Source organism: Penicillium cosmopolitanum, assembly GCF_028827165.1.
Source record: "Penicillium cosmopolitanum strain IBT 29677 chromosome Unknown utg000009l:1.0-9042332.0:1.0-9050551.0, whole genome shotgun sequence".
NCBI classification, from domain to species: domain Eukaryota; kingdom Fungi; phylum Ascomycota; class Eurotiomycetes; order Eurotiales; family Aspergillaceae; genus Penicillium; species Penicillium cosmopolitanum.
This window is the reverse complement of record NW_026622679.1, coordinates 3,398,216-3,423,892: the sequence shown is the minus strand read 5'-3', so window position 1 is coordinate 3,423,892 and position 25,677 is coordinate 3,398,216. Positions and strand designations below refer to the sequence as shown.

Sequence of the window (25,677 nt, the reverse complement as noted above, 5' to 3'; positions counted from 1 at the left end):
TTGGATTCGGAAAATCGGTCGGACCACTGACCGACGGGTTTGACCCACTCACTGAGCAGATTAGGACTAGAAGGATTCTCCTGAGGCGTAGTACTATGTAAATAAACGGAGTAACCGTAGTTGGTGAACATTCGTTTGTCTTTTGTATAAGAAGCATCGATGCCCCTCCTGCCTCTCTTCCCGCCGAAGTTGCCGAATTGACTCACCTTCTTTCTTTTCCCCTCCCCCCTCCCCCCACGGTAAACATGGAGGGTTCACTTCATCCGTCGTCCCAACTGGGGCCGATGGATGATATTCATGATGAAACCGCCAGTGCTGCCACTGTTTACGGAGAGGAAACCCCTCGCAAAACCAGTCAAAAAACCAGTCCTGTGCCTAGCATTCATAACGATTGGAGCCTCCTCTCCCGCGTCCAGGAACAACATCAACGCGAATTAGATTCGGGTTTCAAGGCCCAGGAGTTGGGCGTCACCTGGCAAAACCTCAATGTCGACGTCATTAGCTCCGAAGCTGCTGTCAACGAGAACTTCTTCTCCCAATTCAACATCCCACAACATATCAAAGAATCCCGCAACAAGGCCCCCCTCCGCACCATCCTCCGAGACAGTCATGGATGTGTTAAGCCCGGCGAGATGCTGCTGGTCCTCGGTCGCCCCGGTTCCGGCTGTACCACCTTACTCAAAATGCTTGCCAATCGCCGTGGAGGTTACAAGTCCGTGGAGGGAGACGTTCGCTTCGGCTCGTTATCCCCAGATGAGGCCAAAAACTACCGAGGCCAGATCGTGATGAATACAGAGGAGGAGCTTTTCTTCCCGACCCTTACGGTTGGTGAAACTATGGACTTCGCTACCCGTCTCAAGGTTCCCTACAAGCTCCCTAACGGCGTCGACTCCGCTACCACCTATGCCGATGACTCGAAGAAGTTCCTTATGGAAGCGATGAACATCTCCCACACCGAGGATACAAAGGTTGGAAACGAATACGTCCGCGGAGTTTCCGGTGGTGAGCGCAAGCGTGTCTCTATCATCGAATGTCTGGCCACTCGTGGATCTGTCTTCTGCTGGGACAACAGTACCCGTGGCCTCGATGCTAGTACTGCATTGGAGTGGACCAAGGCAATTCGCGCCATGACAGATACCTTGGGCCTTTCCACAATCGTCACCCTCTACCAAGCAGGTAATGGAATCTACGAGCTCTTCGATAAGGTTTTGGTTCTTGATGAGGGCGAGCAGGTCTTCTACGGAACTCGTGCCCAGGCCCGTCCGTTTATGGAGGAGGCTGGCTTCATCTGCCGCGAGGGTTCCAATGTTGCTGATTTCCTTACTGGGGTTACAGTTCCTACGGAACGTCGCATTCGCGAAGGCTATGAGAGCCGCTTCCCTCGCACCAAGGAGGCTCTGCGAGCAGAGTATGAGAAGTCGCCTATCTACTCTGAGATGAAGAATGAATACAACTACCCTACTTCTGATGTCGCACTTCAAAGGACCCAGGACTTCAAGGATGGGGTTGCTTTCGAAACGTCGAACGGCCTACCGAAGAACAGCCCTCTAACTGTCAGCTTCAATGAGCAGGTGAAGGCCTGTATTTCTCGTCAATACCAAATTCTTTGGGGTGACAAAGCCACCTTTATCATCAAGCAGGTGGCTACCTTGATCCAAGCTCTGATTGCCGGTTCTCTCTTCTACAATGCGCCTAACAACTCCGGTGGCTTGTTTGTCAAGTCCGGTGCCCTTTTCTTCTCCCTCCTTTACAACAGTTTGCTTGCCATGTCTGAGGTAACGGATTCTTTCCACGGCCGACCTGTCTTGATTAAACACAAGGGCTTTGCCATGTTCCACCCCGCCGCTTTCTGCCTTGCTCAAATCGCCGCCGATATCCCCGTACTCCTTTTCCAGATCAGCATGTTTGGCCTGGTCGTGTACTTCATGGTCGGCCTGACTATGTCTGCTGGAGCTTTCTTCACTTACTGGATTATGGTCTTTGGTACCACAATGGTAAGATGCCCTGGTCATTTACCCTGCATTGCTCAACTAACGATTCAATAGACCATGACAGCTCTTTTCCGAGCTATTGGCGCCCTTTTCTCTACTTTCGACGGTGCCTCTAAGGTATCCGGATTCCTCATCTCCGCTCTGATTATGTATACCGGTTACATGATCCAGAAGCCTCAAATGCACCCATGGTTGGTCTGGATTTTCTGGATTGACCCTCTGGCTTACGGCTTCGAAGCTCTTCTCTCCAACGAATTTCACAAGAAAATCGTTCCTTGCGTCGGAAATAACCTTATCCCCATGGGACCCGGCTACGAGGACTCCACATATGCCGCCTGTGCTGGTGTCGGTGGTGCTCAGGTTGGTGCTACTGTTGTAACTGGCGAAGAGTACCTCAGCTCGCTCTCTTACAGCCATGCTCACCTGTGGCGCAACTTTGGCATCAACTGGGCTTGGTGGGTTCTCTTCGTCGTTGCTACCGTGATCGCCACCTCGCGCTGGCAATCTCCCGGCGAAAGCGGCAACTGCCTTGTTATTCCTCGTGAGTGTCTGGACCAAACCTCCCTGAAGCCTGGCAAAGACGAGGAGTCCCAGGTGCAGGAAAAAACCAAGACGCCCGTCGAGAGTGGTACCCAAAGCGATGAGGATATCGACAAGCAGCTCGTTCGCAACACATCTGTTTTCACTTGGAAGGACCTACAATACACAGTCAAGACCCCCTCTGGCGACCGCGTCCTGTTAGATAATGTCTACGGATGGGTAAAGCCGGGTATGCTGGGAGCTCTGATGGGTTCTTCCGGTGCTGGAAAGACCACATTACTTGATGTTCTTGCGCAGCGCAAGACCGAAGGAACCATTCGTGGTTCTATTCTGGTTGATGGTCGTGAGCTGCCTGTCTCATTCCAGCGTTCCGCCGGATATTGTGAGCAACTTGATGTTTTGGAGCCCTTCGCCACCGTTCGTGAATCCCTGGAATTTTCTGCTCTTCTCCGTCAAGCTAGCGATGTTCCACGCGAGGAGAAGCTCAAATACGTCGACACCATTATTGATCTTCTTGAATTGCATGACCTTGCGGATACTCTGGTCGGTTATGTGGGTGCTGGTCTGAGCGTTGAGCAACGTAAGCGTGTCACTATCGGTGTCGAGCTTGTGTCCAAGCCCAGTATCCTGATTTTCCTGGATGAACCAACCTCCGGCCTTGATGGACAGTCTGCCTACAACACCGTACGATTCCTGCGCAAGCTTGCCGACGTCGGTCAAGCTGTCCTTGTCACTATTCATCAACCCTCTGCTCAACTATTCGCCGAATTCGATACACTTCTCTTGCTTGCTAAGGGCGGTAAGACAGTTTACTTCGGAGATATCGGTGACAATGGCCAGACAGTCAAGAATTACTTCACTCGCTATGGAGCCCCGTGTCCGGCTATGACGAACCCTGCTGAGCACATGATTGATGTTGTCTCTGGCCAACTGAGCCAAGGCAAAGATTGGAACCAAGTCTGGCTGGAGTCCCCTGAGCATGCTAAGTCATTCAAAGAGCTTGAAGATATCATCAGCACTGCCGCCGCAAACCCCCCCGGCACTTTTGATGATGGCCGTGAGTTTGCTACTTCACTCTGGGAGCAGACTAAACTGGTTACTACCCGTATGAACAAGGCTCTTTACCGCAACACCGACTATGTCAATAACAAGCTTGCGCTACATATCGGCTCTGCTCTCTTCAATGGCTTTTCCTTCTGGATGATCGGCGATAGTGTCGGCGACATGCAGCTTCGTCTTTTCACCATTTTCAACTTCATCTTTGTTGCGCCCGGTGTGATCAACCAATTGCAACCCCTATTTATTGAGCGCCGTTCTATCTACGAACAGCGCGAAAAGAAGTCCAAGATGTATTCGTGGATCGCATTCGTCACCTCTTTGGTTGTCTCTGAGCTTCCTTATCTTTGCATGTGCGCCGTGTTGTACTTTGTCTGCTGGTACTACACTGTTGGATTCCCCAACGAGTCGAGCAAAGCGGGTGCGACCTTCCTTGTCATGCTTCTCTACGAGTTCGTCTACACCGGTATCGGTCAGTTCATCGCTGCCTACGCTCCCAATGCCACCTTCGCCGCCTTGGTGAACCCAGTTTTCATCGGTACTCTGGTTTCCTTCTGTGGTGTATTGGTCCCATACGCCCAGATCCAGGCCTTCTGGCGCTACTGGATGTACTATCTGAACCCATTCAACTACCTCATGGGCAGCATGCTAGTCTTCGACGTCTGGGACACGGATGTCAAGTGCAAAAATAGTGAATTTGCCATCTTCGACCCTCCCAGTGGAAAGAGCTGCGGCGAGTACCTCGCCAACTACATGCAAACCATCGGTGCGCGCATGAACCTCGTCAACCCCGACGCAACTGAGAGCTGCCGCGTTTGTCAGTACACCAAGGGTGCTGACTACTTGTACACCATCAACCTGAAGGAGTATTACTACGGATGGCGAGACACTGGTATCGTTGCTCTCTTCGCTCTCAGTTCGTATGCCCTCGTGTACGGCCTGATGAAGCTGCGAACCAAGGCCTCCAAGAAGGCCGAGTGATGACTTTTTACGGTTATCTCAAACAACACTGCGTCGAGCTGAAACACATACAATAGACTACAACCATATTACCAGCATTTCTAGGAGTCATTTCTGTCACAGATTATCTGATTATGGACAGAACTTGAAGTAATTTTACTACCACCCTGCTCAGTTAAAAGTTAATGAAGAAGTTTGAAATAAGAATATTTCCTATCATTCGTATTGTAAAAGACTAAATACCATCACCACGAATTTCAATCAACTGAGACCGTCTCGCAATATGACTAGCCAAATGCAGCACCGAATCAGTAGCCAAGATCTCCAAAATAGACACAGCACTATCCATCGTCTTATTAATCCAATTGCGTAACTCAACCGCAACATGCGAATCGACCCCAAACTCAGACAACGGACTAGCAGGGTCAATCCTTTCCACCGAGATACCCAACTGCGAAGCAATCCTCGCACTCAGGGCCTCAAAAATAATGGAAATAGCATCATCCTGCGTCTTCGACACTCGCAAGGCATCCCGAACCATCTGAACAGCATCCTCATCCTCCGTCGCCCCGGCAGCTCCATCAGAACGATACCTCCTTCGAAAATGCGCGAACAGTGGCGCCTCAAAATTCCCCAATGAATGACCCTCCTTCCACTCTCCCAGTCCTGTTATAATTTGAGAACTCCCAGTGCCTACAGTCTGATGCTTTAGCTGCTGCTCAATAGCAACCTGTACAAGCGACAGAAGCGTCGGAGTATCTGTACCATGAAACCCTTGTTTGACCATCTTACTCGCAAGCCCTTCATTCTCGGCCAGATATCCCACGTCTGTGACGGTGCCTAGGTCCAAGGATGTAGCTGGGAGGCCCAGCGTATTTCGGTAGGCAGAGAACGAGTCCATAAAGGCCGAGCCGGCGGCGTAGGCAGCCTGTGTCGCATTTCCGATCACCCCGCTAATCGACGAGAGCATCAGGAAGAAATCTAGATCGGTTGGAGCGTGATTGTGAAGATTCCAGGTTCCATTGTACCGGGGTTGTAGCACTTCAAGGTAGTCTTCTGCCGTCATTTTTTGGATATGGATATCCTGTGGTTAAGGACTGGTTAACTGGCGAACAACTGGGCAATGAGGTATATACCTCACTAACCTTGAGAACCATAGCCCCATGCACAATCCCACGGACCGGCGGTGCCCCCCACGAAATGTCGAGGAACATTTGTCTGACTTCTGACTCATTTGATATATCGCACGTATGAATGTCGACTTGAACGCCTTTCTCGGTGAGTTCCTGGACAGTGGGCTGAGCGGACGCCTTTGCTAGACCGCTTCGGTTGAGCAGGATGAGGTTCTTTGCGCCCTTTTCGGCCATCCATAAGGCTATTGCGCGTCCAATACCTCCGAGTCCGCCAACTAGGAGGTATGATGCGTCTGATTGGAATATATCCTTAGAAATTTTTGGTCGTGTCAACTGCCAGTAGGAGGTAAGTTTGTGTTTTCCCTGTCGAGAATAGAACGGGTGGTGTGCTTACCTGAATTATTTCGTTGTCTACCGCGGTCACTACCACGTGGTTTTGAGTGGAAATTTCACCCAGTGCCTGATCCAAGTCTGAGATTTTGTAGACGGATAGTGATGAGGGGCCGTGAAGCTTCCCCTCATTAAAGAGCTGAACAACCTTTGGCCATATTTGTCGTGTCAGGTCTGCCCTGTCCTTCTGAAAATCGAGGATATTGAAAGACGAGAATGAAATGTTTTTTGTAGGGCTCCAGGTATTGTCTACTTCTCTCTCGTCGTTGTGATATGAAATTTGAACAAAATGGCCAAATGATGCAGCACACTTGACCAGTTCTCGATATATCCGATGCCTCCTTTTCGCAGTCGAAATGACAGCTCGAGCCTTCTTGCCGCTGGTGAGTTCGAGGATATTCATAACAATATCGTCCACGCCCTCGATGAAGACCCGCTCAGGCGGAATGGCAAATCTGCTCAAGAGGAGGTCTTTTTGCGACGGGTCAGTCACTGTTGCTAGTACCCCAGTTTCACGAATACAACACATCTCAAGCATCGCCTGCCCAAGAAAGCTGGCAGCATCCTGAATCAGAACCAATTCGTCCGGCCTGGTCCGTGTCAAATAGTGTATGATGTAGTATGCAGTCGTATATTCAACAGGTACAACGGCAGCCATTTCATAAGTTATGAAATCGCTAATTCTTTGAAAAGAGGTATCCCTGTCTTGATAGTAGCTCCTTGCTGTCCCGGCCCCAAGACAAGCGACACGATCACCGATAGAAAAAAGGTTTACCCCTGGCCCAATTGCCAGGACTCGGCCGCTGCATTCGAAACCCAATGTTCCCCTCACCTGGAACTCATCTGCATCTTCTTGTATATCCCATTCGCCCAGTCCAAATGCCATTACTTCGATCCTCACATATCCTGTTGGTGGCGGACTGGTCATTTCAAAGTCTATTGCGAAATGCGACTGTATATTGTGACCATTCGGTCTAGAAACTCGAATTGGTTTTTTGACTTGTCGGAAATGCTGTTCACACTGGATCTCTGTCTCGTTAATGTGACTGAAGTGTTGGTTGATGTCTGACCGCTCGATTGCTCGTGGTATCATAATAACTTCATTCCTTTCAGCATATTCCGCATCCATATCTCCAGAGTTTATTTGAGAGAAGCATTTCTGAATCAACGTCGTGATTACTTTCGTGGATCTCTGATTCGTCAACGGATTTTGTGCGTCTAGGTCAAGCGTGATAATCGGCTTCACGGCAGACTCGGATCTGGCCGTTCTGGCAAAGCCAACACCAAGTCCGTATTCAGGGAATGTTGGATCAATAGCTCCACCCCGGCTGATCCAAAGTACACCGCTGCTGTAAAGAAATATTTCTTTCAGTTTTGAAAGAGTCTCGGAATCTGGGTTTGCAAGAACATTCTCAGGTACGTCGTTGATCACAATGCAAATCTTTCCTATCGCATTTGCTGTATCTAGACATGATGTGTCAACCTTCGGGCATAAACCCAAAAGATCATATCTCAAGCATTCAGCCATGGACATTTTATCACCATCATGATCTGCTTGGATTACCAAGAATTCCCTGTCGATGAGATTTGCCTCGTGTTCTGGGTGGCAAATTATGAAGCCTCCCACGAGATTCCTCTGCCGGTCACTGCTGCCTGCGTCTCGATTCGACGTAAGCCCAGCTTTATATATCATATCATCAAGGTCACTTCCCTCATCTTCCAACCCCCTTGGTGGTTCGAAATTCCCCACGGGCCATAGATATAAAGCGGTGGTTAGGAAATTATCTAGAATGCTCTCATTGGGACGAAGCGGGTCGACGATAATCAAAGTTCCCATCGGCTTCAGCATAGAGCGACATATTTGAAGCGCCTCGAGGCTGGAGTGGAATGAGTGAAATCCATTCGGTGCGATGATAAGATCGTAGGAAAAATCGTCCGGCCCACGCATAGAAGGATCGGAAATTCCGCGCGGATCTCCGAGCTTCATCAGATCGATCCACTTTGTCCATTTTTCCAAGTACAACTTTGCTCGCTCGTGGTCTTCCTCGTCGTGGTATGTAAAAGTGTATATTGAGAAGGGGGGAAAGAAGACTCCTCGCTGCTGATATCGGCCAAGAATGCCTCGAGGAAGATTGTCAATGGCCGAACCGTCCCATCACAGAGTTGTAGAATTGAAATGTCTGGCTTCTTAAATCCAATAAGTTTGATATGCTCCAAGACAGCAATGTATGCTTTATCCATTGAAAGGACTTCATGATAAGCGTTGGAAAGCTCTTCGTGAATTTGGGTAAAGGATTCGTCTTCGATCTGGGATAATGAAGCAAGGTAGGCATCGATCATGCTGATTAATTTTCCCATCGGACTCGAAGGAGCTTTGTTGGTGACTATTATCTGATCAAGCGATTTGTTCTCGTCGATTGCATATACGCGAAGCATTTCCGACAACGACGATCTGTATTTGTCGTAGATCAAATCTGGTTTCCGACTATGCTCTTCTTTGAAAGCCTCGACCACATTTTGTATTAGGATTGTGACATAGTAGTCGTATTCGTCTCGCGGAATGAGACTCCCTCGAGAGCTACCATTCCTTTCATGATGGAGTGAAAATTCACCCTTGGTGATAAACATGGGGTCCGCTCGCCACTCAATTCCGTATGCGATGGGAACATTCTTTGAATTTTTGCTCATGTTTGGTGCAACTTCGAGCCGGGTACCCCTCAACCCGCTGATTGATATTTTCGGGTTCAGACTGCACATATTGGAGTCATTCTCAGCAACGACTATCGAGGCGACGATCTGCCCCCGCGAGCCAGGCCGAACATCCGTACAAACGCTTAATCTGTCTCCGGGCAAAGAAGTCATCTGACAAGACAAGCGCATATAGCCGAGCGACACTGGGATAATAGGACCCTTTTCCACCCCCATGTCCTCCGGCAGCGCAGCAAATATCGTGTGGAAAACACTGTCCAGCGTACATGGATGAATAAGGAGGGGATATTGGAAGTTCATCGGCATGGCTGTCTCGGTATTCGGTATCGTAATCTCAGCGAAGCAAGTTCCAGTTTCTGTTGCGTGGGCGGATGTTAAATTAGCAAAGGAAGGCCCGTACTCAAGCCCTGCCTTCCGTAGTCGGTCGTACAGACGGTCAACATGGACTACCCGAATGCCTTGTGGCTTGGAACTGGCGGGATGGATATTCGAGCTTTCCGAATACTGAATTGTCACATTCTCTGTACCATTAGGTTGCGATTCGACGTTGATATCCCCCGAACAATGTTCTGTCCACTTATTTTCTCTTGAAACCGAATAGATGTGGAATCTATACCAATCCCGTGAATCATGCATCCGGCTTTCTCCGCGTGGTGTAAGTGAAGTCAAAACTTCAACTTCGCTAGCTTCGGTAACGATGAGAGCCGAGTGAATAGAAACATTCCTCATGATGACGGCGGAAATATTTTGTGAGTTTTCTGATACCTGCGTTGCAGCCTCAGTTGCCATGCACAAATATCCCGCAGCAGGAAAAACAATATCCGATTGAATCCTATGATCCATGATCCAAGGAATCTCTGAAACCCTGATGAAATTTCGCCATCGAGGTTCAAAAGAACATGCGATGTTGTCTGGTGTGCCAAGTAGATCTGTTCGCGGTTGGCTTCTATTCCGAAATGCTTTGCTCAAGCGTGGTTCAGCCCAGTAAGATCTGGTATGGTTCCAGGAATATGGAGGCATATCCACAAGAAGTCTGTGTCGTCTTTGTGTTGCTGTTCCTTTCGCAAAGTTGATAGCATTCAGATCTAGCGGGTAGTTCATAGAGACAAGAGTGGAAGCAGCACCCAGCGCCGATTTAACTGCGTCTTTGTTTCGTGTGAGGATGCTGAGATAGAAAATATCGGCAGTGCTAAGCTTGACATTGGATTGTATAATTTGCTTCACGGGACCAGAAAGCGCCGAGTGGGGACCGATCTCAACAAGGCAGCCCACGCTTGCCTTTTGAGCAGATCCTATTCTCTTTCCTTTCCGTCCATTCAATAGACCCGTGCGATGATGCCATGGATTTGTTTCGAAGCATAAAGCTTTGAGGGAGTCGGAAAACTTGACTTGCTGAAGCAAATTAGAGACCCAATAGCGAGGGCCTAATTCTTCCGGTAGAATGCATTTACCAGTCACAGAGGAAAACATAGATACCGCAAAAGGCTGCCACGTTTCCTCTGCGCTCACACGTTGGTTTCGGGGGGCGATAGTTGCAATCGCACTTGAATATTCATCAGCAATAATCTTCATATGATGAGAGTGATATGCAACATCCACAGCGAGGCGCCGATAAAAGATGGACTTCTCCTTTAACTTCTCGGCTAGCTCAGCAATCGCCTCTGTATCACCCGAAACCGTGACGCTCGACGGGCTATTAATGCAAGCCACGTCGGCTTTCCCAGAAACAAGGCTCGAGATATATGGTTCTATCGCCTCCTCCGAAACACCGACAGCTATCATGGAGCCTCGAACCTCATCCGATGCTAAAATCTTGCTGGCACACAACCCTCTATAATAAGCGACTTTCATAGCATCTTCCATGCTCAGCACACCACTCGCATACGCAGCGGCAATTTCTCCGCTGGAATGGCCCGTCACCGAGTCTGGATATACCTTCCAGGATCCAAGAAGGTCAACGAGAGCTATTTGCAGCGCTGAGCACACCGTTTGACTAAGAAGGGGATAGTTGAGTTGGGAGTCTTGAGGGCTTTTGGAGATTTCGTCTAAGAAATTGTCAATATCAGCCCTCAGGTGCTATCTCAATTTGGGGAGGGGTCAACTGTCAATGCGTACCATAAACAGTGAACGACGCTCCCATCTCCGCCAAATAACCGTCAATTCGAGATATAGATTCGCAAAATACTGGATACGCGTCTAACAATTCTTTTCCCATGCCAGCCCACTGCGCCCCTTGTCCTGTGAAGATAAAAGCCAAGGTTGGCCTTTTCAATGAAATCCGAGGTTTTATTTCGTTTGAAAGCGATTGGGCCAAATCTTGGAATGAGCTCCCAGTAACTGCTGTCTTCCACATGAACCGAGATCGACCTTCGCTCAAGGTAGAAGCGACATCACCGAGGAAGATATTGTCGATGATACTTTCGTTCTTTAACAAATACCTATAGAGAGACTTGACTTGCGCCTTGCAGGAGTGCTCGTCAAATCCAGATATTAGAAATATTCTCTGCCTGGGAGTCGAAGCGACTGAAATGGTGTCGTTCCCCATTCTTTTCCTCCGGCTAGCTTTTAATGGCTCCTCATGCCATCTGCCTAGTCCACGAGAAGATAGATAACCGGAGGCCTCTTCGAGAATAGCATGAGCGTTACTCCCTCCATAGCCGAAGCTATTTACTGACACCCGACGCGGACCGGGATTATTCCAGCCCTCTGGATATCGGGGTACCTGTTCACATTAGTCTGTGGGTATATGAAATATCCCATATACCTACTATCAGCTTCCATTCTTTGAGAGGGATGCGTGGATTTGGCGTATCGAAGTTCCGACTAGGAAGAATTGTTTGATTTTCCAGCATCAGCACGGCTTTGATAACCCCCGCAACTCCACTAGTCCCTTCCAGGTGTCCAACATTTGTCTTAATGGATCCAATATATACGGGGTTTTCTGGAGAACGCCCGGGGCCAAATACTTGCGATATCACGCCTGTTTCCAGAGGATCACCTGCCTGTGTACCGGTGCCGTGGGCCTCCACAACGTCCGTTTGACTTGGACACAGCCCGCATCTTTCATACACGTCTCGAATCAACGCTTCTTGAGCGGCACCACTGGGCAAAGTGATTCCTGGTGTTCGGCCATCTTGGTTTGACCCAGTCCCGCGGACAATTGCTCTTATGGTGTTCCCATCTCGTAGTGCTTGATCCAGAGGTTTCAGAAGAACGCAACCTATTGCTTCGCCCCTTGCGTAGCCATTGGCCTTTTCATCGAAGGTATGGCAGCGCCCATCTGGCGATAAGAATCTGTGAATGCATCAGCATATATACTATCCAATGATTGTTACAAATACTATATTTAATACCTCATCATACTCATCGTGGACATGAACTCATGACTCAAGATAATATTGGCCCCTGCCGCAATTGCCATCGTTGCATCCCCAGTTTGAAGGCTTTGACATGCAAGATGCAAGGCAACTAAGCTACCAGAGCAAGCAGTGTCAACTGTGACGCTGGGCCCTTTCAAATCGTAGAAGTAGGAAATACGATTTGCAGTCATAGCGCGAGACTGCCCAGCATTCGTGCATTGGTACATCGGCACTGCCTCAGGATCTCGAAGAAGTAAATCGGTATAGTCGGCACAAAATGATCCAACAAAACATGAAGTCTTGCTACCGGCAACCTGGTGCAGAGACAGCCCAGCTAAAAGGTTCAGCGGTCCGTTAAGCTTGATGATCATCCGATGGGTAAGAACCAACCGTTTTCTAGTCCCTCATATGTAACCTCCAGCAATAACCTCTGCTGAGGATCCATAGCTGCCGCCTCGTCGCTGGACATGTTAAAAAACGGTGCGTCGAATAACGATATATCTTCTTCGAGGAAGTGACCGCCTTCCACGTTGATCTGAAGAATCATGATATATCAGCATAAATGACCCGCTGACTTGAGTCATCTCGGATCCTCACCGTGCCATGTCTCGCGTGGTCAGGATGATAGAACGCGGAGCTATTCCATCGTTTTTCTGGAATGGGTGACCATTCTTCACGTTGCTCCAGTAGAGCCTTCCACAGTCTTTCCACATTAGTTGCATCTCCGGGGCCTCTAAACCCCATTCCGATAACCGCTATCGGCATTGAGGCATCTTCGGCCAAGATCGAAAAATCATCATGTACGTCCTGAGCGGATTTTTCAGAGTTTCCTGTTTCACCTATGTTGGTGCATTCCATCAACAACCTGGAGTTGGTTGCCACAAGCGTAATAGGAATTTCTTTCATGTTGGGTCCCAATGCCGAAGTATCTGACACGAAGGACTGACTGATGGTGTGAAAAAGAAAAGAAATGAAACAAAATGGTCTAGAATTGCCAAACTACCGAGTTTCTGACCTGACTATAGCTGCAGAGCTTTGCACTTAGTAATATCCTCGGGTCATTTGTAGACGATTGCCAACCCAGAAGATTTGCAACCCTAGAATCGAGTGGATGTGACACATAAATCGCCGAGTCATGCACAGAAGAGTATCGATATCTGGCTGCTTTCAACTTTCTGCTTCTTTCTCCCTCGCTGCTGACTGCTGGCTCGAGCTCAGAATTTCTACTAATGCCTCATATTCCAGAAATCTGGATAGACAACTTGCGAATTGCAGATGCCATGATGGCTACGTTTCTCTGATCTGTGGGGACATCATGACCTTTCCCATGCACCACGAATGTTGAAGAACGCGAGTCGCAAATTCGATGTAGGGCCAGAGAGCAGTTGAAAAGTGGATCTTGTGCACCTGCAATGCTTACACAGGGTATGGCAATGTACCCATTCAGGTCCTCGTCTATAACAGGATGTTGCCCGGGATTCATGTGAAACGGAGGCAGAGAATTGACAAAGATAGCACAGCGGAACAGCGGAGCCTCCGGCGGCAATATTCCGGCCCGCTGTTGTTTGGCATGATGGATCAGGAAACCAGCAGCCAATGTGCCACCGTGAGAAAATCCCAACACGCCATCGAAAGGGCCATGGAAGGAGATTGTTTCGTATAGCAGCTCGTACGCCTCTAGAATGTCTGTCTCATCTGCGTCTTCAAGGGAAAATGTCCGTGGGAAACGATAATAGCTATAGTATGGCCCGTCGTAATAACCAGCGATGCCTGGTCCAGCGTCGGAGTCGACCTCGCCTTCTAGGAAATGAAAGGTGGCCTTGTTGTCTTTCTGCAGGTCACCGATGAGTCCGCCTATCAATGGGTTATCAATCAGGAGGTCGAGCCCGATGCAATGGTATCGGAGTTATCCATACTCAATTGCGAGCGTAGAATCTACCATACGGTAGTTCAGTCAGCCGTAACGTAACTCAGTCTCGCGCCTCATTTAGCAAACAAAAGGCTAACCTTTTTACTTGTGCCCCATCCATGGAGGCACAGAAGACGCAATGGCATCTCGTCGATTGCGAATCAGAAGAAGGAACAAAAATAAGTCACCGATACTAGACAAAGCCAGGCCCTTCAGGTTGCCCTTCCTCTCATCATTTTATATAGTTGCTGAAATTTTTCTAACCGGTCACTTAGCAGTCATATCAGCCCCTTTCTCCAGTGGCAATGACTGAATTGGCAGGCCAAGATGCTAAAAAGTCACCGTCGAAATAAGTCCATTGCTCATAAAACATAAGTCGCACAGGACGACCGGGATGCTCTAGAACGCGCATGAGAGACAAGGCACCAGCAATCAAACCTTGGATTACAACCCCATTTTATTTCAGCCAGATCGAGATTGAACAGCCGAGTGAAAATGAGATAGCTCTGTATCCTTTTCCGGCTTTTGCAATGTCACCTAAGCCAAGTGGCTCGCGGCATCGGCAAAAGTGAGCCGGTGACGTAGTGGCGGATGGCAATCGCCAGATCGCGATCGGCCGGCTTCATGCGGCCTTAAAAGTTGATCCCCCCTTCTCCGCAAAAAGAATCACAGAATCTCCAGATTAGAGAAGAGACGAGAAAAATTGAGCAAACACAGATCCAAGATCTAGGTCAATAACCATGCCGTGGTCCTTTGCGCTCCCCCAGGGGGTGTTCACCTCTCCGCTACTATCGGTCGCCACGCCCATTGTCGGCGGAATGGCCGTTGCGCTGGCCGTCAACCGTGAGTGAAATCCCCCCCAAACATGCATGCAGCCACTCAAATCCCGAAACACACCCGCTCACACCGCATCTACAGAGAAAAACACCAAAACAACTTATCGTGACCTCCGCCAACCGCCGTTCAGTCCGCCGGCATGGCTCTTCGCCCCTGCCTGGACCGCTCTTTATGGAATGATGGGGTATGCCGCGCACCACGCAACCGAAACAGCAGCCGGGTCGCTCTCACTGGCGGTTCGTGACGCAAACGAAACGGCCCAGACGCTGTACACAACACAGCTGGCACTGAACTTCCTCTGGATGCCGCTTTTCTTCGGGGCGGGGCGGCCGGCCGCGGCTCTGGGTGATATGGCCCTCTTGGTAGGCAACTTGACCCTCTTGCTGGCCAATTGGTGGACGGCCGACCGGACGGCCTTTTGGTTGATGACTCCGTACTACGCGTGGTTGGGATACGCCTCATATCTCAATGTGGGCGTGGGATATTTGAATGGCTGGGCTTTGCCCGATAAGAAGAAGCGCTCGGAGGAATAGAGCAGGGACCAAGTTGCCACATGTTGTTTGTTTCATGCATCGCATGGATGCTCAATGACCGACGGTCGATGCAAATGCAAATGCAAAACAAATGTGAAATATGCAATGTGTGACGAAGGGTGGGGGATGCCAGTGGGGATGGGGAATAGGCGTTCTGGACTCGAGCATGATAGCATCATATCACAGGCGTTTAGGAAATGGAAATGGAATTCAATTCATCCACCCACTATCCAGGGGCCCACTTCCACTACCTTCGAGTGGCGCGGGTATTGAGCACATCTTCTCCTTGTCATGTCTCAAGGATTCGTAATGGTGAACAGTGTGTCGCCCTTATTTCGCGCGAGTGGGCCTGTTTCTATGTATAACCGGGGGGCGCTTGGCTGGGAGCTCCTTTGGCCAGGTTTGCGGTCTCCACTTATCACAAGTTGTCATTGTCATGGCTGGATGATCACAACGTGGTGGGCCATGGCGCTGTCATACTCCCTTGCGAAGAGTCCACATCAGCTCCTGAGCTCAGGAGGTGGCTATATCGCGATTGGAACAAAAAAAAATCCCTGGAGGGCCGTGATGGAACTCCGTGGATCCCGATCGTCAGACGGAGCTCCCGAAAGGAAATCACGCAAAGCAAGATTGTGCCCAACAGTGGATGTGGGAAATAGCACGGGCGTTTTTAGGGTCGACCATTTTCAGGGAAATCAGATATTTTCCGTAGTGAGCAAGAGATAAAAGTCCGACGAACGTGTGAGGCTAGAACGTATTAGGGTTCGCAGGACGCTAGAAAGGAGAGATAGAAGCTGGAACGAACCATCGGACGACGGAAGACTCGGTCCAAGCTCGCCACCGACCCACCCTTGGGTGATGTACAGGTGGTACGTGTGTCGGGCTAGGCGCCATCATTGGCAGAAGGGATTTGACTTCTGTCAGGAGAAGTGGAAGAGGCAAAAAAAAGAAGAAAAAGAAGGGAAAGAAGGAAAAGAAGGGAAAAAGAAGAGTCGCGAAGAATCGATGTGGTGTGGCGGTGGTGAGAAGGGAAGTTGAGGGAAGTACGAAGGTGAAGTCAGGTGTCAGTATCTATACACAGTACACGGAGTATACCAACACTCAACAATAGTATCTCCTACTGTACATATACCCTAACCCTGAGTACATACTGTAGAATCCTTATCGCTGGATCTGATCTTCGGTCGATCATCAATCTAGACTCTCTCCAAAAGTGCCGAGTCCAGCCAAGTAAATACTCCATCTGGCTTGCTCCACTGGCTGCTTTTGTACTAAATATTTTCCCTCTGCTTTCTGCTTTCTGCTTTCTGCTTTCTACTTTCTACTTTCTACTTTCTACTGTGTCTTGTTTTTGATTCCTATCTTTTATTCAATTCCCCTCGTTCAATTCAACTCCTTTATTCTTTCCCACTTTCTCTATCGTGTTTCTTTTTCCAATAGACTGGGCCATTTGGTCCCTCCTCTCTCGCTCTGATGTCCTCCCCGATCGCTGGCCCTCACCCAAGCCCGACCGAAGAATTCGATGAAATTCCCCTTCCTACTTCCTTCCCTGCGACAACTCTCCCCAGTCCACTCATCAGTCCAGTCCTCAATCCGACTCGCCCCAGTCTCCAGCGAGAAGATACTGCAGATTTGCATCAATACGATGCGGGGCTGCACGACACGCAGACGCCGCCAACGCAGCCCACCCCACCAATTCGTTCGCCGCGAGTGCGTTTCCGTTCAATCAGCCGCTCGGTAAGCGAGAGATTTCATACTCATGGCCATGGCCGTGGCCACAGTCGCGATGGCTCTCGTCGAAACTCCTCCGACCTCTCCGATCCCTCACAGTATTTGTTGCCGCCACCAGAGTTGAGTGAAGTGCCTTCCGGAACCGTCACCCCGCCAGTCCCCGCACATTCTTATTCACGCGGCCTCACGGGTGGCCGCATGCCAGAGGAGGAGGAATCGCCCGCTGAACCCGCCGAGGAGGAAAAGCAAAGCCTCATCGAGCGAACTGCTTCCGCAAGAGAGCGCTTTCGAGCTGCTGGTCAGTTGTTGCGCCAGAAGACCGTTCGTCTCACGGAACGTCTGGGTCGTCCTCCCGATGAAGGCGAGGCTCTGAACGCCTCCTACTTCCCCGATGATTTCGACAATGGTATTCCTCTGGAGGAGCTTCAAGCACGACGAGCCCGTCAGGATGCAGACCGACTCCGATCGTTGGAGAACGGTGTTCAACCCATCGAGGCCGCCCCGACCGCCGAGGCCCATCGCCTGGTGCGCAGCATGACCCAGGCCCAGGAGCGCAAACGTCGGCCGCGCGGCGCATACCAGCGGTCGGGTCAAACAACTCCGGAGGGTGTCCTGCGTGGGTTTGCACGCCGACGATCTAGTGGATTGGCTGGTGGTAGTGGTATTCTCTCACAGCTCTTGAAGCTCCAGGCGGTTTCGACAAACGGATCGTCTCGCCCAGGCAGTGTTATCACCGATGACTCGGATAGCGACACCCAATTTTCGTCCGGTGCGACGACCCCGAAGAAGGGCTCTCTCTCTCCATCGGTTCCCCCGTCTGCCCTGGCATCTGGTGCTGCGACCCCACGCAGGGAGAAGCTCAAATGGTATAAGAAGTCGAATCACCGATCGACCTCGTCGCTGGTCGACGCTTCCATGAATCTCAGTAGCACCACTTTGCCCGCAATTGCTCCTATCCAGCCAGGCAAGAGACACAAGAAAAATAAGCGCAAGACTCGCCTTGAAGATGAGATCCGTGTTACTGTTCATATCGCCGAGATTTTGGCTCGCCAGCGTTACATCATGCAGCTCTGCCGGGCGCTTATGCGATACGGTGCGCCCACTCACCGTTTGGAGGAGTACATGCAGATGACTGCCCGTGTTCTTGAGGTTTCCGGTCAGTTCTTGTACCTCCCGGGTTGCATGATGATGTCTTTCGATGACCCGGTTACTCGCACCGCCGAGGTCAAGCTGGTCCGTATGGTTCAGGGTGTTGACCTGGGCCGTCTCGCCGACACGCACAACGTCTACAAAAATGTTGTACATGATCTTATTGGAGTTGAAGAAGCAAGCCAGGAGCTGGATGAGATCATGCAACGGAAGCCCCGATTTAACAGGTGGATTCTCGTTGGAATGTATGGTCTAGCGAGTGCTGCTGTTGGTCCCTTCGCTTTCAAGGCACGTCCGATCGATATGCCCATCATCTTCATTCTGGGATGCCTGGTCGGTCTAATGCAGCACGTCCTCGCCCCACGCTCTGTTTTGTATTCCAACGTCTTCGAGGTGACTGCCGCGGTGCTCACTTCTTTCCTCGCTCGTGCCTTTGGGAGTATCAAAATCACCCGCAATGGGGTTCAAGAGGAGCTTTTCTGCTTCTCTGCCTTGGCACAATCATCCATCGCGCTAATCCTTCCCGGTTTCATGGTTCTCTGCAGCAGTCTGGAACTGCAGTCACACCAGATGATCGCCGGGTCGATTCGCATGGTCTACGCTATCATTTATTCACTTTTCCTCGGCTACGGTATCACCGTGGGGACCACGATATATGGCCTCATGGATGGTAACGCCACATCATCATCCACATGTTCCAATCTCAGTATCTACGGATCTGAGTACACACGACAGTTTCCTTTTGTCGCAATTTACGCAATCTTTCTCGCAATCGTCAATCAAGGAAAGTGGAAGCAAATGCCGGTCATGGTTTTCATCGCTGTGTCGGGTTACATCACAAATTATTTCAGCACAACACAACTTGGCTCCAACTCCGAGGTCGCGAATACTGTGGGCGCATTCACCATCGGTGTTCTCGGCAATCTGTACAGTCGTCTGTGGCACGGTCACGCTGCCACCGCCATTCTGCCCGGTATCTTCGTCCTTGTTCCCTCTGGTCTTGCTTCAAGTGGCTCCCTCATCGCTGGCATTAAGTATGCCGATGAAGTCCGACACAATCTCCAAACTGCCGGCAACAGCTCCTCTAGCAGCAGTCTATCCGCGTCTTCCGTCGCCAGTCTTGGCTTCGGTATGATCCAGGTCGCCATTGGCATTACTGTCGGCTTGTTCATTGCTGCCCTCATCGTCTATCCTTACGGCAAGAAGCGCACTGGTCTTTTCAGCTTCTAGTCTTCCACACTTTCGACATTTCCTACCCTTGTTTCATTATCTACCATTCTCTTGTCACATTTAGATCTCCTTGCACATGCACACATTTAATGATCTCATTTCGGTCTGTCATTGAAGCGATTTTACTGAGCGATTTCTATCGGCGTTTTCGAAAACTTTTTGTTGTTACTACATGAGCGTTTTTGTTTTTGTTCTTGCTTTTGCCCTACACCATACACTTAGAGGGGGATATTTCTGTCATTTAGAAGCTCCGATCATTCACATAGAACACAAGATTTCTTATCTGTCCACAACTACCTTTTACCACTGCTTCCCACCCAAATCATCCTAGCTTCTAGGAATGCCCAAGTAGCAGAATATTCCAGTCCACTTAATCAGCCATGGTCTATAGCCTGAAGAAAATGGGATTAGACGAGATCCGATCCGCTGGGCTCGAACCTGCCGATCCCACTTGAACACACAACTTGAACGGGTAGCGGCCCGTGCCAGACAAAAATACCAGAGTTCAGAGTCATATCGAGTCATATCGAGTCATATCTTCAAAGTTAATGCGATATATGCCCTCCGCTACACCTTTCAAACCCCTGAAGCTATAATACACACAAATAGCCTCATCTCATAAGTCTCGCCCATCTCAGTGCTCCGCCACCCTTCCGCCCGCTTCTCTAAAAGTCCACCACTGCACTACTGCGCCGCACGCCGTCAGCACATCCTTAGAACAAAACACACATCACCATCATGCGAACGCCCCTATCAACAGATTTCGTGATCACAGAGCGCGGAGGCGTAATCGAAAACCGCCACGCAGTCCACGCCGCCATCGTCGACAGCACAGGTAACCTTGTATACAGCGTCGGCGACCCAACCCGAATAACCCTGGCCCGCTCAGCCGCAAAGCCCGCACAAGCAGTAGCCATCCTGGAAACAGGGGCTTTGGAGAAATATGATCTCACCGAATCCGACCTGGCCCTAATGTGCGCCTCACACAGCAGCGAGGATCACCACATTTCGCGGGCGAGAAATATCCTCGCCCAAATCTCTGCTTCGGAAGATGATCTCCAATGCGGCGGACACGTTCCGGTCTCAGACGCTATTCATAGGAGGTGGATTAAAGCCGATTTCACCCCGACCCCTGTCTGCAGTAATTGTTCTGGCAAGCATGCCGGTATGATCGCTGCGGCTAAGGCGATGGATACTGATGTACGGAGCTATCATTTACCGGAGCACCCGCTTCAGAAACGCATCATGCGCACCGTGGATGAGATTTGTGGTTTGAATCCTGGTGATTCGAAATGGGGCCTGGATGGGTGTAATCTTCCTGCGCCGGCGTTTCCGCTGAATTATCTTGCGCGCATGTATGCTGCTTTTGCTGATGCCGCGACTCGGATCCCGGTTTCAGGTGGTGATGACGGTTATAGTGGTGAAATTACGAGGTTGAGATCTATGAATCGGGTGTTTCGTGCTATGGCGCGGTATCCTCAGAACGTGGCAGGCGACGATCGGTTCTGCACCATCCTCATGAGGGCTTTTGGAGGGGAGGTGATCGGTAAACTTGGCGCTGATGGGTGCTATGGGATTGGCGTGAAGGATTCATCGTGGACGAGAGAGATCGGAGCCACGGGGGGTATTGGGATTGCGGTTAAGATTGAGGATGGTAGCATTCCGATTTTGTATTCGGCTGTTGCGGAGATTTTGGAGCAATTGCGTGTTGGTGAGCCGAATATGCGCAGGGCTTTGGATAAGTTCCATTCATTTGAGGTTAAGAATACGGTGGGCGTTGTGACGGGGAGGACGGCTCCTCAGTTCATAGTTCGTTCGGAGTGATCACATGAAGAGGTGCGTCGGGTACTTGCAATAGCTTCTACATAGCGTCTTTTTTTATGGACGACAATACTTGCAAGCCTTAAATGTTGCTACATTTCAATTGGCTACCCAGTTCCGATCCCCGATCAATGTGACTCTTAGGGTGTTCCCAGTGATGGTAAACTTCAAACGCTCAACGTTTGAATGATCTATTATGCTATTTTCGTATATCTATTTCATTTCGAACACCCTTGCAGGAATAATTCGCCTACTGGCGAACCAGAACACCGCGGTATCTCATCTTTCCATCACGGAGGGTCTGCATGGCCTCCTCGACGCCCTCCTTGTTCAAGGGGAAGGTCATCTTGGTAGGGGTGATCTTCTTATCCGCAGCAAATTGAACCAAGGTTCGCAGGCTACGGCGGGAAGCGACGAGGGATCCCTGGATACGGATGCCCTTGATGTTCATGAAGAGCAGAGGAACGGGAGAGGGCGCGAAGTCAACGGTAAGAGGGTAGATAGATCCGTGAACATCCATCAGGGGAATGAGGCTGAAGTTAAAATGTTAGCAAAGCTCAAGATATGCCAATAGCCACAAGATGGTCGACTTACGAGGGGTAATCCACATTGGCGCTACCGCAGAGGAGAAGGTGGTTGACAGGCTTGCAGTCCTTGAGCTCCTCGCCGGCACGGAAGACGTGGTACTCGGAGGCACCAAAGCTGAAAGCCTCCTCGCGCTTGGCCTCGGAGCTAGAGAAGACCACGACGTGGCAGCCCATGGCAGAGGCGAGCTTGATAGCCAGGTGACCCAGGCCACCAATTCCCATCACAGCAACGCGGTCGGTAGGACGGACACCGTACTCAGTCAAGCAGGTCCAAACAGTGGCGCCAGCGCACATCAGGGGAGCAGCATCGGCAGAGTCATATCCATCAGGAATGGGAACAACACAGCCTGCGTCCCAGACGACACCTTGGCTGAAGGATCCGAGGTCGTGGTTATGAGAACCGTATTCCTTCTTGTTCTCGCAGTACTGGTCCCAGCCTGTGAAGATCTATCAGCCATGATTCCTTTGGTTTTGAAGTTTTCTCTTGGTCACTTACCAGTCAGGCACTTCTCACAGGTACCACAGACGTAGTGAGTATATCCGAATCCAACACGCTCGCCAACCTTGACATTCTTGACGTCACGTCCGAGCTGGCGAACAACACCAACACCCTCGTGGCCCAGAACTTGTCCCGACTTCAGGTAGTGCTCATCGGTACCGCAAAGACCGGAGTGTGTTGTTTCGATATAGACCTCATTGGGTTGCAGTTCGCGAGTAGTCTTGTCCGCAACAATTTGGCCCTCCTGGGAACCGCGGAAAACTTCGAATGTGACGCTCATTTTGACTGTAGAAAAAGAAGATTATCGGTCTTGGGGTATATGAATAGAATTGATTGATCCAAGTTGTTGAGAAGAATTAAGTTACAGCTCCAGTTCTCTCTCCATCCTTGCTTTTAAATAATTCAAGATCTTCAGTGGCACCACGTTTCCAGACCTCGATTTCTCATCATATTTGTTAAGATGTGCCGCGTTTCCAGCGATCAGGATTCTTCAGTGGGCCTGAGTTGTCGCGGAAAAAAATTGGAGGTGGAGCTCGCCCGTCAGTAAAAAAAAAGTTCGAGAGAATTCCACACTATCATGATAAGCTTAACCTCTATAGGATCGAGTAGATTCCGCAAGGGTCCCCTGGGTCGGAGAATTCCAGATCGAGCAGTATATGCGCCTATAATGATCCTGAGCCGTTGGAAACGGACCCGCCAAACCGAGATTTTCTGCAGGGACCAACGGTGCAATGCCTGCCCGAGCCGAGGTTTTTCGGCGACTTTTCTTCTTTTAGCCACTGCGGATAGATCGGCCCGTTGTCAGCATCTTCGAAAAACGGTTCTAGTCCCAGATCAGGACCTTATTTGGATTGTAGTTCATGTACCTAGAAGTTATATATTTAAGATTACACTAACAGTCAGATCATAGTTCACAATGGCGCTTCTAGTGGCGCTTCTAGTGGCCTGCATTTCGCAGTTATCAGTAAGCCACTTATTAAGTTTAGCAGTTAGCTCCGAGCTATGTCCGATTGATTTAGAAACTCTCGCCGAAAGCAAATTATACCCTAGAGTCACCGCTATTTCATTGTCATACAATTTCGGAGTCATCGTCTAATCTCCGAAGTCAAAAAACTACTCGTATATCGTACTAGTCTCAAGATGAATTTCTGCCTGGGAGTTACTAAAAATTAAAAATGATCTGCTTCAAATCTGTTTCTAGAATCTTTTGCTAGACAGCGATGGCCCATTTCTAAGGGTATATCCATCCTCAGGCCTGTGGTCATTATTATGCTAAACCCTCGAGTGGCTAGCCCCCTTTGAAGGTAATTCACAGCGGTCGCGAAAAATGTAGATCACCATTGACCTTAGCGCCACTAGGTCTGGAGCGATCCCCAGCGATATGCAAGTCACATATGTTCAGGGTAATTCTGATGGCATGTAGCTGCTGCTAGTACCTGCTTATACGTTCTACACCATCGGATAAAGTATTCTTTTAGCTGTCTCCACCGACGTCACAGTCCTCTCAATAATTACATAGGCAGTGGAAGAAGCACTGTGGAACAACGAATTTCTTCCACGGAGTAAGTCCAGGCCGTCGAGGATCTACAACATCCTTTTACAGCGCTGCCCCGTTTCAGATCCACTCCTAAACACCCTAATTTGCTAGCCTAGTATTCCTATCCCCTTGAATATCCAAATCCTACTAGATCAGCTCTGTAAAACGCGGAGAAATCCTGACAGGTGCGGGTTTCCTTTCCGGGCTGCCACAGCAGGTATGCGCTCAGACACCGAGTCGCTTGTTTTTCTAGACCACCGGCACCAAGCGAGGAGCTAGCTACCTTTCACTTCAATTCCACATATGTCATTTGGGAAGTTTCGCCGAGAGAAAGGGCGCATCAAAGTCATCTGGTCTAATATCGGCCGCGTCTAAAAGTATTTGCCGGCGACCTATCATATGTCTTGATCAAATCCAACAATACGTGGGTCTCTTTTCTTTGTTGAGGTTTGCAGGAGCACATGCGACGGAGATTAACAGGGCCGATCCTTGCATCTAACTGGTTCTATTCAACCTAGAAGTTGATTCGGCGGGGTCTCTCAACGATGTAGAGGGCCGGATTCTATTCTAGGCTGGCGCATCTCCCGGTGCGGAGGAATCTAAGACGCGCTGTGTGACTCAAACGACACGAAAGCCACCTGGTGTGCATTGGCGATGAGACTTGAGACTCAAGTTAGTCGCAACATGTAGAGCGGGCGCACGTTCCAGGGATTTTGCCAGTGACGACGCCGAGCCAGCGTGGCTTTGGCCAAAGGACCGCCACCCGGAGGTATAATACCACCCGTGGGCTCGAGACTCTGGCACGCCGGGGAGGATGGTTCTCCGGTCGGGTTGGGAGAAAACGGAAGCTCTTTAGCTTTACCCACGGTGCGCCTAGCCGGCTTCGGAAAACCTCAATCGCATCACAAAGCGCCTTTGCCGGGATGCCACGACCCTGGGGGCGCATTGGGGCGCATTGGGGCACTGGGCGCCAATCGGTATACTCTCATCGGGGCTCTCTCAAAATGGTCGATCGACCTCAGATGACTCCTCTTCTACGATGCCCGGGTAAATTCCGAAAAGAATGAGAATCCCGGAAAGGGGAGTACGCAGTGAGGCTAGCGAGCCTAGGGCGGAATTCAGCGAACAGATCTAGGTTAGCAGCTGTCGCTACTGCAGTCCACCGTCTAGACCAATCGCCAGCTTCTGACTCGCCCGCATGGCCATCGCAGAATTCCAAACGCCCAGAATCATCGTCGAGAGAATCAAGCAATCCATCTGGCATTAGCATGGAGGAACATGCGCCTCATCCGATGTACCTCATTGCCTGATTCAAGCTGCCTTGTGTCTTCCAAGAATCTTTCTCTTGGTTTCAATTGGACCAAGACCTTGATGATGGGCCGAATGATTCATTTCCCCGTGGGCAGAATGGATCATTTCCCCGGTGCCATGGCTGAGCCAAGACCAGGCGCCCTTCGCGTGGCTGATGCCGAGAAAACCCCCCCCGGTTGCAACGTCTTGGCCTCACTCGATCGTGTGGCCCCCGCGCGACACCACCCTTTGGCGTATGTCATCGACCAGCGCCATGAATTGATCGGATGAGGCCAATGTTGGCTCAATCTGATTGGTGTTGCGTCACATTTTCCATGTTCAGCTCTCTCCATTTGTACGAGCAGTTCATTGTCAGCTGGACGGGTGTTTGGTTGGTTGGGTCCACTCGATATCTA

General features: G+C 50.1%; 8 protein-coding genes across 8 annotated transcripts; 5 read left to right on the top strand and 3 right to left on the bottom strand.

The window, feature by feature from the left end:
• Positions 1–245: 245 nt before the first annotated feature.
• Positions 246–4,568, top strand: N7509_009387 (putative ABC multidrug transporter; the record flags this gene model as incomplete). Its single annotated transcript, XM_056634024.1, has 2 exons — positions 246–1,994; positions 2,046–4,568. The coding sequence occupies 2 exons, from the start codon at positions 246–248 to the stop codon at positions 4,566–4,568; spliced, it is 4,272 nt and encodes a 1,423-aa protein (XP_056484644.1).
• A 214-nt stretch (positions 4,569–4,782) lies between these two features.
• N7509_009386 (putative polyketide synthase) lies at positions 4,783–13,044 on the bottom strand (the record flags this gene model as incomplete). The annotated part of the gene is made up of 9 exons (XM_056634023.1): positions 4,783–5,631; positions 5,693–6,013; positions 6,075–8,171; positions 8,219–10,824; positions 10,895–11,501; positions 11,548–12,073; positions 12,133–12,472; positions 12,529–12,673; positions 12,736–13,044. 9 exons carry the CDS (start codon positions 13,042–13,044, stop codon positions 4,783–4,785), a joined length of 7,800 nt encoding a protein of 2,599 aa, XP_056484643.1.
• Positions 13,045–13,372: 328 nt separating this feature from the next.
• N7509_009385 (putative DUF341 family oxidoreductase) lies at positions 13,373–14,193 on the bottom strand (the record flags this gene model as incomplete). The annotated part of the gene is made up of 3 exons (XM_056634022.1): positions 13,373–13,992; positions 14,055–14,073; positions 14,146–14,193. The coding sequence occupies 3 exons, from the start codon at positions 14,191–14,193 to the stop codon at positions 13,373–13,375; spliced, it is 687 nt and encodes a 228-aa protein (XP_056484642.1).
• A 594-nt stretch (positions 14,194–14,787) lies between these two features.
• Positions 14,788–15,417, top strand: N7509_009384 (TspO/MBR family protein; the record flags this gene model as incomplete). Its single annotated transcript, XM_056634021.1, has 2 exons — positions 14,788–14,890; positions 14,966–15,417. The coding sequence occupies 2 exons, from the start codon at positions 14,788–14,790 to the stop codon at positions 15,415–15,417; spliced, it is 555 nt and encodes a 184-aa protein (XP_056484641.1).
• A 1,473-nt stretch (positions 15,418–16,890) lies between these two features.
• On the top strand, positions 16,891–19,527 carry N7509_009383 (threonine/serine exporter family protein; the record flags this gene model as incomplete). The annotated part of the gene is made up of 1 exon (XM_056634020.1): positions 16,891–19,527. One exon carries the CDS (start codon positions 16,891–16,893, stop codon positions 19,525–19,527), a length of 2,637 nt encoding a protein of 878 aa, XP_056484640.1.
• Positions 19,528–20,265: 738 nt separating this feature from the next.
• Positions 20,266–21,351, top strand: N7509_009382 (asparaginase; the record flags this gene model as incomplete). Its single annotated transcript, XM_056634019.1, has 1 exon — positions 20,266–21,351. One exon carries the CDS (start codon positions 20,266–20,268, stop codon positions 21,349–21,351), a length of 1,086 nt encoding a protein of 361 aa, XP_056484639.1.
• Positions 21,352–21,598: 247 nt separating this feature from the next.
• On the bottom strand, positions 21,599–22,714 carry N7509_009381 (NAD(P)-dependent alcohol dehydrogenase; the record flags this gene model as incomplete). Its single annotated transcript, XM_056634018.1, has 3 exons — positions 21,599–21,881; positions 21,943–22,372; positions 22,432–22,714. The coding sequence occupies 3 exons, from the start codon at positions 22,712–22,714 to the stop codon at positions 21,599–21,601; spliced, it is 996 nt and encodes a 331-aa protein (XP_056484638.1).
• A 2,631-nt stretch (positions 22,715–25,345) lies between these two features.
• Positions 25,346–25,552, top strand: N7509_009380 (uncharacterized protein; the record flags this gene model as incomplete). The annotated part of the gene is made up of 1 exon (XM_056634017.1): positions 25,346–25,552. One exon carries the CDS (start codon positions 25,346–25,348, stop codon positions 25,550–25,552), a length of 207 nt encoding a protein of 68 aa, XP_056484637.1.
• Positions 25,553–25,677: the final 125 nt, after the last annotated feature.